The sequence below is a fragment of the Centruroides vittatus genome, unplaced genomic scaffold (genome assembly GCF_030686945.1).
Source record: "Centruroides vittatus isolate TY-2023 unplaced genomic scaffold, ASM3068694v2 contig_301, whole genome shotgun sequence".
Classification (NCBI taxonomy): Eukaryota; Metazoa; Arthropoda; class Arachnida; order Scorpiones; family Buthidae; genus Centruroides; species Centruroides vittatus.
This window is the reverse complement of record NW_027121927.1, coordinates 3,753,009-3,767,149: the sequence shown is the minus strand read 5'-3', so window position 1 is coordinate 3,767,149 and position 14,141 is coordinate 3,753,009. Positions and strand designations below refer to the sequence as shown.

At 27.1% G+C, this 14,141-nt stretch overlaps 1 protein-coding gene across 1 annotated transcript in view; it reads left to right on the top strand.

Annotated features, from left to right (window-relative positions):
* Nucleotides 1–13,153, top strand: part of Ubr1 (Ubr1 ubiquitin ligase) — a 49,558-nt gene extending 36,405 nt beyond the window's left edge. The window contains 6 exon segments of the mRNA XM_067267429.1: nucleotides 298–521; nucleotides 5,629–5,825; nucleotides 7,489–7,829; nucleotides 7,831–8,304; nucleotides 9,668–10,065; nucleotides 11,738–13,153. Coding sequence (XP_067123530.1) covers nucleotides 298–521; nucleotides 5,629–5,825; nucleotides 7,489–7,829; nucleotides 7,831–8,304; nucleotides 9,668–10,065; nucleotides 11,738–11,937 — 1,834 coding nt within the window. The 3' untranslated portion in view covers nucleotides 11,938–13,153.
* The last annotated feature ends 988 nt before the right edge of the window (nucleotides 13,154–14,141 follow it).

Genomic DNA, 14,141 nt, shown 5'->3' with positions numbered 1-14,141 from the left:
AAAGCCATAAAATCAATATAACAAAAAACCATTTTTATGGCTTTTTGTTATATTAATTTCTGCTTAAGCAGTGTTTAAAAAATCACAAATGATTATGATGATCAGGGTTGAAGTTGTATATAAATTACAAAAGTTTATTAAAAATAATAAAATATTGGTGAGTAACACAAACATAAAATCTTGAGACTGTTAATAAATTAAATTTCTAAAATAAAGCTTATTACTGAATTTGAGTTAAAAGTATCAAAATTTGCATATAAATTTAAAAAATTGATTTATTTGTTTACTTAAATATAGATTTGGACGTCATATCAGTTTTGATGTTGATAAAAACGAATTTTTATGTCCCCTCTGTGAATGCCTCAGTAACAGCGTTATTCCATTAGTTCCATCAATGTCATCTTTAATTCAGGATGATTGCTTAAAGACTGTTGATATTTCTATTGATGATTGGATCTTTGCAATGCATAAAGCTGTAGAAAAAGTTTATGTTCATCAGATTGAAGATCCTTCTTCTGATGGTAAGAACTTAACATTGATGTTTATAATAATAAGAAATTTTCCTTTTATTAACATTACAGTTACAACATTCCTCCAGATTTGACTCCATATTGATTAAATTAAGAATAAAAAGATTTTTTATTTTTATTGATGTCAAAATTTATTACTGGATGTTTTTCACAATGCTCTGTTCTATCTTTTACATGCAAATACAAAAAAGTTTGAATTTAATAAAATTCCATTATGGTTCCATTGATCTGATTGAAATATTTCATATTTTTATGTATTTTTTCTTGTTAATATACATATTTACTTACTTATTTAACTTTTTCAAACAAGTAAGTGATTATCATATTTCTCAGTTAAAAGTTAAATTCTTTTCAAAAATTATCTGTTATCTGTGCCAACTCAAACTATGTATTATTTGTGAATTTGTAACCTGAATTTTATATTAGTAAATTCATAAATGTATTGTAACAATTCTTCAGTTTGTTTTAATAATTATCATTTGTTTATTAATAAATTAAGACAAACATTTATTAAAAATATTAATATACAAATTGTAATTTTAAAAATTTAACTAATGCTAAAAAGATTCTTTTAGCAAATCTACAAGTTTAGGCAGGAGAGAGCCTAAAAAGAGGAAAGTTAACTTTATGTTTAAACTTATCTCGTTTACTAGTACTTTATCAATTAACAGGACTTATCATACTGTATTTATGGATGCAGGAATTAGGTCTTACAGATCAGAAATAATAATGTTTATTTAAATCACCTGAACACATACACTTTAACATTGTGTTTTGGACCTGTTTGTCCTTCATCAGCAGGCATTTAAAAGACATTTTCTACAATTAAAATAAAGTTTGTAACAATCATAAATAAACATAAAATTCCCAACAATAAAACAATAAAATTCTTGCAAATTCTGGGTTTTTAAACACATTCCTAATTCCGAGCATATTCAAAATCAATATTTATCAAATAATTCCATACATATTCTCATTTTTTTAAAAACATAAATAATTAAATTAAATAAATTTTTTGGTTTAAAACTTACACCAAAACTTATATCATTGATTGTTCGCATTCACTTAAACTTTACCCCAATCTGTTCCAATCTTTTTTGTGTATCTCCCCCTCCCTTTTGTCAATGATTCCTCTCCATGATTGTTATATCTCTCTTCCGGTATTGTTATTTATTCTATCTGTTTGTTTAATTATATTGATGTGTTTGTATAATTGTCTTTTATAATTATTTTCCTCTTTTTTTCCTTATTTTTGTTACAGTGTATGTGTTCAGGTGATTTAAATAAACAATATTATTTCTGATCTGTAAGACCTAATTGCTGCATCCATAAATCCAATATAATAAGCCCTGTTAATTGATAAAGTACTAGTAGACGAGATAAGTTTAAATTAAGTTAAGGACACAAAGGCATATTAATTAATTAACTTTATGATTTGTTCTTGTGGTGTTAAAAAGGAAAAATTGTGACATTATCATTTGTTTCTTCTGACTATACATTTTTAATGATTTATCATAACAAAATGAAAATTATGATTTGTTTTAATTGTGCTAAAAGGATTCTTTTGTTAGTTTTTAGTTTTATTATTCTTAAAATAAGGTTAATTAAAGATGCACTGTTGATAATAAGAATATTAAAACTATTACAGTGAAATGTTGACTTAATGTGTGTGGGGTGTATAATAGAAATATAAAGAATGCACAAGTGCTATTCATGAATTTTTATTTTTTGATACGATACCCTAAAGACCAAGTTTGTAAGTTCTCCAAACTTTGCAAATCACATCAAATGAATTAATTTTAATTTTTACATTTTTGTACAATTCTAGATTTAATAAGTAAGACTTACTATTCTATTGCATAAGATTGTATTTTAAAATCACTCAAAATTACATCTTATAAATTGTAATCACTTTGTGTATTTTTTTATTTTATTTTGTTTAATGTTTATACAATTATTACATATGTTTACTTCTTTTACTGATAGTGCAGATTAATTTTAAAACTAATATTGATTGTTTGTGTGGCAAATTATAAAGTGCAATAGGGGATCAAACTAAGTTCCAGATATAATATATGGCAATATCAATTGTCATTTGTAAATTTTAACACAGCTGTATTAATTATGCAGTATTATGAATTTCAGATAAAAGTCTGTAATACTCTTAATAATCTATCATTTTGTATAAATAACAAATATATATATATATATATTTTAAAAATTCAATCCTTTAAAAAACCTTCTTAAAAAATTTAAAAACTTTCAGGGTTATTACTGAAGACAACTGTCATTTTTTAGCTATAACCGCATTTTATCAGAGACGAAACTACTAAGGATTACAAACCGTTAGCCTTTATTACATTACAATGCATTTTGTGCAAAATTTGTTTCACTTGCACCCCTCATCAGGTAATACATATCTACAATAGGGAAACATACAGATGTTACAAAATTATTACAAATTACAGCATTCAAATGATTTATATTATAATGAACTAACCTCTTTTGCTAAAACATACAGCGCTCCACTATATTGATGTCCTATTCTCGAGGCATCATTCTAACAGCGTTTTGTCTGTTACATGCTACTTTGCCCTTACCACTTCTGCCCATATGTCATCTATCTCCATCCCATTATTTAAGTTAATGGTGTTGTGTGCACTTACAATCATGAAATATTCCTTGAACCTTCGTAAAAACTTATCTTTTTCTTTGTGGATTATTTTTATATTATTATTATTGATCACACATCCATATTTGCTACAATGATCTGTCCATAGTGATTGGTTATTTTTTAGCCGGATTGCTGTTTCATGCTCTCTTACTCTAGTCTTGAGTTTCCTTCCTGTGTAAATGGCTTGTTATTGCAAGTACATTTTAACTCATATACAACACCTGCTTTGTCTAGTTTTTCTTTATTTTTAATTTTATTGATGATGATAATATTTTTGATTTTATTTTTTAGTTTGGCTGCTAGTACAACTCCATATTTTTTTGAAAACATTTCTATAGAAATGTTGGAAATGTTTTCAAATAATTTTAATTTAAATGGTATTATTTATCATTTTTTTATTTTAATAAAATTTTCATTGTGTAACAGAACAATTTCTGATTTTTCTCCCAGTTTATTAATATTTTATAAAGTTCAGGAAATTAATGTATTAAGAAATAAATTTAATAAATATATACTTTTGTACGTGGATTATACAGGATTTGTTAATGAATAATAAATAATGGCTTCTTTTTTTCAAAACCACATAGATATATGGTTATGGATTAATAACAGGATAAACTGTTTTAATTTAATAAAACATTTTTTATTTTTTATTTTAATTATTGAGCAAACATAAAAATTATGTAACTGTTAATTAGAAAAAATAACTAATTAATTAAAAAGTCAAAGAAGCAATAGCATGTTTGCATAGTAAGTCATAGGCTGTTTTATTTTGTCAATGTGCTGTACTGGATGTGAGGATCAAGGAATTTGTACAAAGTTGGTCAGAGAAAGACAAAATTTAAAACAAAAATTTGAGTAGGAACCCTGTATTTAGTTTTCCTGTTTGATAATGTTTGTTAGTTATTACCATTAGTATAGGCAAGTCCCTAAATGATTATTAATAAGTAGATCTTACTGTAGTATTCTTTCATGTTAAAATCACTAGTTGAGCAGTGGACAAAAACTGTTTTAATGAAGATGAAAGTTAAGATTTATTATATGAAATACAGTTGAGTCCACATAAGTCGACACCTGGATAACTCGATACCATTTGTTAAGCAGTCAGTTTTCTGTGGTCCCGGCCGACTTACATAGGCATTAATGTTAAAAAACTTTGGTTTACTTGACACCATTTAACTCATCACCATTGGATAAGTCGACATACTTTTGCTGTCCCACACTCCGACAAGTCATCATCCCCTCCTGAAAAAATGAATTCACTCCGCATGTGTGGTGTGAACTCATTTTTTTCAGGAGGAGTCGATTTATTTATTAATATATAATTAATATATTTAATAATATATTATTATTATTAATATATATATACATACATATACCGTATTTTACGGACTATAAGACGCACTTTTTTCTTCGAAAAATTGCTTCCAAAATTCAGGTGCGTCTTATACTCCGTAGCGTCTTATGGGTATTTTTTAAAAAAAATTGCTTATAAATTAAGGTGCGTCTTATAGTCTGTAGCATCTTATAGTCCGTAAAATACGGTACACGTATTAATTAAAATGCCTTAACATTTTATGTATTTTTATGTATAAAATAATAACAGATAAACAAAAAGAAAATATACAATCTACATCAACGTCTCACCAGAATCCAATTTTGCATTTTCTCATGCCGGAGGCATTAAGAATCCTTAGACGTTATTTGCCAACAATTGACAATTGCAAAGATGATGTTTTCAAGGCATTCCTGATCCTTGAAAAAGAAAGCCGAGACAGTTAAGTGCTCAAAACAAACAACACAAAACAAATTTTTCAGTTTTTCATCTACAGAGTAATTGTAAATGGAGGACACAATGTATTGTAAGCCTATACTACTGTATAATGCACTATAGTATTTTATTAATTGAAGTTTTGTGGGTTTTTTCCAATTTCGCTTTAGTTGTCACATCGGATAACTCGACACATTTCCACTTCCCCGTGGGGTGTCAACTTATGCGGAGTCATCTGTATTTCTATGCAGTGATATTATTGAAGTACTCTCAATATATAATTGAATATGGTGGTCTTTATCTCAGTTAAAATAGAAACTATAGTATTGTGCTGTTTTCACAAGCAAATCATTGAAGTGCTTTTGAATGTTTTAAATGAGTATGAGTTAACTAATTTAAATCTAAAGTTGTTCATTTTACTGTGTTTGGATAAAAAACTAAACTACTTGAATAATAATTTTTATGTATTGTATTGTTATATTATTAAGTATCTTAACTTAAACTACAATAATTAAATTCTTTAATTTTATTCTTTAAATAAATTTTTTAATGAATGATATCTTTATACATTTTTGAGATAATATAATTGATTAATAATTTCAAGTATGAATTGTTCTTTATATGTATTTTTTTTTTTTTTTTTTTAATTTTAGCTGACAGTGGAGAAAAATTCATTACTCATTACAAACCAGCTTCATTGGAAGAAATAGCTCCTAGTTTAAATTCTGAAGTATATGAACAGTTGTGTACTTTATATGAATGCTATAATCAGTTTACGGAAAATAAGAATATTGTATTCTCAGAAAGCTTACTAGAGATGATGAAGTTGTTTTCTCAAGCTACATATATTGTAAGTATTTCTAATAATTTACAGTGTGTACAGATTGAGACTGATGCTTTTTAATTTCTACCAAAATTCAATGCATAAAGATAAATGTATTTAACACATTGCATGAAGAAGAGCAACTGTGTAAGTTTCCATAGAATTAATTGAAGTATGCAGAATAGTTAGTAGTAGCACTCCATGCCTCCTGTGTTCCTCTAACATTACATTTCCCGACTTCTTCCTCTGGGGGTATTTTGAAGTATAGGATTTATACTGGCATCAAAATCAATGATATCAATGATCTTTGTGTGCCTATACAAACAAGGGACAAAATTCCTACAACAAACAATTTTTTTGAACTACAGTAACTTTGTTGCCATATTCAAAAAAAAAATCTATAGATTCCTGCTTGTGCCTTTTTTTTTTGTTTTTTCTTTGTCATTTCTAAGAAGTCTATAAATGTAAATGGTGGGTGCTCTTTTGAATACTAGTTCCAATTTTTTATGATTCTCAATCTCATTCATGATGTTCTTTAAGTTTTTATTATGTAGGAACTTAGATATCCTATTGCTTCTTGTTTTCTTTCCTTGTTTGACTTCCTTAACCGATTACAGACTTAGGAGCTTACAAATTGTGAAACAAAACATTGATTCATCACTTTGCATTAAAACAATGGCTAAAAATCATACCAACAGCTAAATATTACTTTTCTGTCAGTGAATACATTTGCCAACAGGATAGTGCCTGCCTCTGTCCTTACAACTAAGAAAAGAAATCATGTTTTTAAAACATGGGAATAGAGGCATTAGATTGGCCTGGCAGTTCTATGGGATAGACATCAATCCCATAGAAAAAATATGGGATAAACTGAAGATAAAACTGAAACAAAAATATATATTAAGTTTGAAAGATTTAGATGAAAATATACATCTAGTATGGAAAGAAATTACCATTTAAGAATGTGAGAAGTTAATTTAGTTCATGCCACAAAGAATTGAGCAGTTTTAAAGGCCAAAGGTGGAGCCATACAATACTAAAATTGAAGTTGCAGGACTCTTGTCTCTGTTTTCCTGTGTTGCAAGATTTTTGTCCATGTTATGTTCTTTACTTTTTTGTATCACACTGTGAAAATAAATAATCTCATAATAAAACTTGCCATCTTTTAAAACAAAAAGAATGTCTCTTCCTATTTTATTAATAATTTGCAATATGAATTTGATTAGATTTTTTTATATGGTAACAAAGTTACTGAGATATGAAAAATTTGCTTGCCGCAGGACTTTTGTCCCTTGGTTGTATAGGAGCTGTTGCTCTGTTTCACCACAATTGTTGTCAAACACATGATAGGAATTGAATATTATTTGGAAACTCTCCATGCAATAGGAGGAACACACAGAGATGTTATAATTTTGTATAAAAAAGTAGTAAAGGTAGAATTTACTAACTTTTGCAAAACTTTAGTATTTGTCTTCAAATCTCAATATAATACTTTTGGTGTAGTTCTTACCTAATTTTACTTATAGCTTTCAAAATGTCAGTTTCAGTCCAGACGCTCTGTATAAAATAAATCTATGAATTATTTATCATTGTTAATTTCAAAATTTAATTATATTAATCACTATGAAACTAATCTTGTCTAATACAAAATATATTTCAAAAATTTTAATATTCTCTATCACTTTTATAGATTGGTTTAAATCTCCATCCTTATCCAGATGATGATCGTGTACCATTGACTGCTTGGTGGTCCTGTTCCTATACAATTCATGCTATAGAATGGCTCCTTCGAGATCAGGGAAAACCATTGTTTGGTGAACTGTCATCCCGCAATTCAAACTGTCTGCAAGCGATAATTCGTTTTGTTAGCTCAAGTTTGCAAGTATTCGATGCTCAAACAATTCGAAGCCATGGTGTGAGACTGTTGCGTTTTTTACTTCTTAGTGAAAATCATTTGTACAGTCCACAATGCTGTATAGAAGTTGATGCTTTCTCTTTGTTAATATCCCTTGCTTTAACTATGCCAAATTTATTTTGGTAATGAAGAAGCCAAATCTACATCTAAACCAGTGCCTTTTCCTATGGGCAATATTTTAGATCAGCATATTTTACAACTAGTTTTTGTCTTTCATCTTGTTCAATTACTTCTCACATACCAGTTTCCTGATGAGGAACTAATGGAAACAGATTCATGTGATGAAAGTAATCAAGATATTGAAGAGAAAGTAACATCTCACTTCTATAAGGAACTTGTATTTGCAGCAGGAATGACACAAGAGAAACCTATGCCATCTGATATACAAATCGTACAATGCATACAAGAAGGAATGCTACCATTTCTAAGATGTAGTGCACTTTTCTATCATTTTATTACTGATATTCCTCCTCCACAGCAATTACAGCAGTTAGATAGTAATGAATATCAGCATTTATGCCATTATTTAGGCCTCCCTATCTACATCAGTGAAATATTAAAGTCATCCTCATTGAAACAGCTAGCTCTCAAGTAAGATTCTTTATCAGTTTTATTTAAAATAAGTATTATATAATTAATTTTCTACATATATTTTCAGTGATAAATTAATTAGGTGTAGGGTTATTATTAATAATAGCAAGTCTAAAAAAAATTTTGTACTGAACATTTGTATTTGTTTGGTTTCTAATGTGTATGTACTGTACAATACAAATAGTTCAGATGTAGATATGTTTGGATTAACATTCAGATATATATTTTCACTATTATATAGTACATATTTAGATATTTAATTCAGATAGTTATATTCATTCACCTTAATTTCATACACTGTGATTCAAGCACACATGATTCTATAGTCACACAAATTATTATATGACAAATTATTATTTGTCATATACTTGTGTGATTATAGAAAATATTTTTTTAAATGTCTATAGTCACACACATACTTGTGTGACTATAGACATTTTTAAAAATATTTTGTTAAAAAATGAGAAGCATAAATGTCCCTAACCAAAGTGGAATATGAACTATAATTTAGCAAACAAAAAAATATTATATATACATGTAAGTATTTATTTCATTATATATTAGGTGATCTAATAGTCATAATATTTTCAAAATACATTTAGAATATATGTTTACGATAACATTTGAAATAGAATATCTGATAATGGTGTCTTATTGCTTTTTATGATATATAATAAGGTAAGTCTAGTGCAGTTGTTATATGCTTTCCAATTTGTAAAAGATAAATGTAAGTGAAGAAATCAGAATTTAATTTTGAAATAAAAATGAAATAATATCAGCTATTGTTGATATCAGATATGAATTTATGTTAATTATATTTGATTTAAATTTAAAATTATCATTAAAATTGATAAGTTGTAACAAAAGTTTATGCTATCCCCTTACATTAAAGAAATAATGGCCTAAATATTTGTTATATAGTCACTCTAATTTCTAGCTTGGAATAGTGTGTTGTTTCTATTTATTTCCTTATAGCAAAAAATCCATCAAGTCTGAATATGATGATAATTTAGAATTTTCAGTTTAATTGGGAATAAGTGAAATGTGGCTAAAATTTCTAACTTTTTATTCATGAAACTGTGGGAACTAATTCTATAAATAATATATTTTCTAATGCAAAATTATTAAATTTTTACTACTATTGCATACAGAAAATGAATTTAAAAAACAATTGAATAAAATTCTATTTAATTTCTTATTAAACAAACTAAACTTTTGTTTTTCTTATAAAATTAATAATTGGTTTATGTATTTAACATTCAATTAGTTGAATATTTATTTATTTATCTACTACATTAACTAAAATGTTTCTAGTACGTAAAATAATTACATATATATTTAAGCTTTTATTTTCTTTTTTCAGTTGGGCTAGACATCCAAGAATACTGCATCTTTTAAATATGAAAAGAAATAGGAGTGAGAATACAGAGGTTTCAACAAGTGAATCTGTCACCAACAGTTTAGTAATCCATCCACTAACTGTTAACCAATTAGTTGATTTACCTGCAGATTATAGTGAACTTATAAATGGTGTTTCGCTATTTACCTGTCCAAATTCCGATGGTGATGACAGCAGATCTCCAACCATGTGCCTTGTATGTGGGGAGATTTTGTGCTCACAAAGTTACTGTTGTCAAACAGAACTAGAAAATGACAGGCTCGGTGCCTGCACTTATCATGCTCATTTTTGTGGTGCTGAAGTGGGTATTTTTCTTCGTATACGAGATTGCAAAATATTACTTTTGGCACGCAAAACTAAAGGTAAGTGATAAAAGCTGTTTAATATTGATTATTTATTTAAGTAAATATAATAAAAGTGAATACAAAACTTGAACCCTATTCAGAAACAACAAATAACAAATAGTTACTAATACATCTGAGATGATTATTTTCAAGCCAGCAGATGTACAGTACAGTTATAATCCAGAAAAGCTGAAAGCTTGGAAATAAGATTAATATTAGAAATATTCTGTACTGGACAGATAATTCACTAATGACAAAATTTGTTTCATTTTTATAATAGTAATAAAAAATGCACTGACATTAATGATATTAAATGTCATCAAAATTTGTAAAAGCTGCATAGGATGCATATGATTATTAATTGAGCCATTGAAAATGAAAGTGATGTCAGCATTATTTACATGCTTGTTGTAAAGAGAAAGGAATATTTACATTACTTACCCATTGGTAAAAAGCACCTAACAATAAATCTATAATAATTTTTAAATTGGTACTTAACTTTAGGTCTAAATTTCTCAATACAAATGAAAAATGAGTTTCACCACTTTCACTTTTAATGGCTCAGTTATAGAAATACATTTTAATTTACTTATAATTGACAAAATAAAGAAAAATATTCTTTTAGCAGTAATGGAAAAAGTTCATATTTTTATAAATTGATTTATGAATCAAATCATGTATTAGTGAAACTTTTAGATATGCATATATATTTAAAACAAAAGAAAATCCCAATGAAATTATAAGTTTCCAGTCTTTAGTTATGTGTAACTTTCTAACTTTTTAAGGGTAATATTAAAATGATTTAAGTATCATTTGATTTTCCAGAAACAATTTAATATGCATGCAGCAATTGATCTGAAATAAATTATGCTCTTGTTAACTACTACAGAAATAAAACAAAATTTTAAAATAAAATAGTAAAAAATGTTTTTAATTCAAATATAATGCATTTTTCATTTCTAGTATATTTCTAAATATTGTTTTCAGTAACATTTATTTTAGCTGATCACAAAAATTTTTCAGATAAATTATTCTATACAGATGGCTTCCATATGACAGAATTTTGTATTTAAGAAGAGATTTTTATCTGCTCTTATATGAATACAGGACATGTGTGTGAAAAATTTATTCTTACATCAGAATTCTATCCTAGAGAATCTTCATGTGAAATAATTTATGTGAAGAATTTTATAATAAAATTAGAAAAATTTCAAAATTGTACACTCAAACCTGTTTTTGTGCGGTCTTTTTTTGTGCAATTTTTTATTTGGGCGATTTGTTTTGTGTGATTTTTTGTGCACGTTATATGAATTTCAATCAAATTGGTATACTGCACAAAAATAATTGCACAAAACACATTGCACATATAAAAAATCGCACAAAAAAAGACCGCACAAAAACAGGTTTGAGTGTATAGAATTTTGGAGTTACATTGTAACAATTTGTGATGTGCATAATTCTTAGTTGTTTACATAAGAGAGAATATTTTCCAATTAAAATGCATTTATTCCAATTTTACAGTAGAATAGCTCTACCAATAAATTGTCAAATGTTTTTAAAATAATGATCATTGAATAGATTAATTGATACAAACAATCATACTTCTCTACTTAATAATGTATAAATTAGAAATTTTAATTAGATCACCAGTATATTATTTATTTAAAACTTTTGTTTATAATTATTTTAGGTTGTTTTATGCCACCACCATATGTTGACGATTATGGTGAAACAGATCAGGGATTAATAAGAGGAAATCCACTTCATTTGTGTCACGAACGTTATAAGGAACTTCATCGACTCTGGTTAAATCACGGTATTCCTGAACAGATTGCTCATGTGTTAGAGCAGTCAACAAGTTTATCTGTAACTAACTGGCAACTATTATAAATGAATAGGAACAACATGGTACAACAAGTTTTTTAATCAGTATATGTTATACATATTAATGTGTAATTTTAAAATATAGTTTATACAGCAAAAAAGGCTTGTTTAAATTATTATTATATTATTTTGTTCATATTTTTATCTTGAAGTATAATGTGATAAAAGAATAACTTAATTATAGGTCAATTTCTGTTACATATCATTAAAATATTTCAGTTGAAAAAAATCTTAATGATTATATTATTAGTTTGCAATTCATTCCTGATGTCATTATTTATATCTTAGAAAAAAACTTAAAAATTATCTTTATAGAAGAGCATCCCTGCATTTCTGTTGTTTAATATTTTAAATGTTACAGATTAGAATCTCGGGATGCAGATTCATGAAGTGTGTATCAAACAGAATATTTAAAGATAAATTTTATTATATTCTGTGAATGTAGTATTTCATAATTTGTTGATATAATTCATTAATATCAAAACTATTTTGAAATCTTGGCTTCTCAGCATCAATAGATTCTAGGAAATAGGAATTTTTTAAGTATTTATCATTCTTCTTTGTATTGCAAATCATGCTGTATGAAAGAATTCCAAGAATTCTTCCTTATAGCAATGCAGAAGGCTTGCTGGCATAATTTATTTTAGCACATGAATCTAGCAATATATACCAGACTGAACTCTATACCATGACATTGCCATCATATTTGATCATCAAAATTGTATTATTATTGTTTATATCAATAGGAAACTTCATCAAAACTATTTAATCTAAAATCTTTGCTTCTTAGAACTTTAATAAACTAGTATAAGAAAGGAAAAAAAGAAAAATTTAAACTTTTTACTGGAAAAAATGATATGTAAATAATATATATGGATAATTTTGTCAAATGTCGATCTTCCGCACATTTGTAGCAAAATGTTTATTCAATGGATTGTTGTTACAAATTTATTTCATAATGTTAAACATAGAAGAAAAAGGAAGAATATCAAATAGTTTGTGTGATTGCGAAGAACATATTTGAGAATATACAAGGTTTTCTTTTGGCAATTACATTTATATGTTGTTTGTGTAGTTGTAAATTATTAAGTTCTGCTTAATAGGGAAATTGTATGACCTAAAATCATACCAAAAAATTATTGAGAGAGAGAGAGTTTTCGACATTCAAGTGTCATCACTTGAAATTTTAATTCATTGGAAATAAAATACTGTTGTAATTTGATATTTAAGCTTTGATTTATTTTATAACATACAACATCAGTTTTAATTTATATTTCTTAATGGAAAATAAAGCAAAGAACATTAAGATCTGACTAAACTTAAAGTGTATGGATTTTATACTGTAAGAATATAAATCATGTATTGCAGGCTAGACTGCTATAGAGTTTGCCATCTCAATAGAAATTGATAATAAATCTATTGATTATAGTAGTGCTTAAAGAAAAGTATATGACTTTCAACTACAGTGTAAGTCCTCACTTAATGTCTTGTTCAATGCAATGAAAGTATATTTGTAATCATTTGCAATTATTATTGTTGAATTTTCTTTATAAACAGTAAAATTGATTCTATGAAATGGGAATTAAATGCTAACATGATATAATAAGAAAAATAGCTGAATTCTTTTCTTGAAATCTGATTGATCTAATTTTCACGTAAACGTTATATCTGCATTAATAACACACAAGACCTCATTTAATGTCAATATAAATTGTAAACAATTTTTTGATTGCATTCGCCATTTTAAATTTATATTATCTCTTGTATAATTTATTGGAATTGCCAACTGTTTGTTTTTGAATTGTGTGGTGGTAGGAAATATCCCTTGTAACTTTTGCTTTGGAAACACTTATTCTTTATTACTCATCACCAATGATGATTGTTTTCCTGTACTACCACTCATCATCATGACAATTGCTGTCACTCACTGATTCATCAAAAACTGGGTAAATAACTGTCTTACTTGTCACTTTCCTGGCAGTTATTTATACATAATGTGAGAACAGAATCGACTCCAGTATACCTCCCGTTTCACTGAGGATGGCCGTTAAATATCGTTGAAAGTTGATTAGTATGCAAATACTCCTCAACTCTCTCCGATTGTCGACAAGATTCCTGACAACACAGTCTGATTAGCGGACTAAGAGGCAAAGTAAACTTGGGTTACCGGGATTTAAGGAGGGTTTGAATTAATACGTGATTTAAGTGAG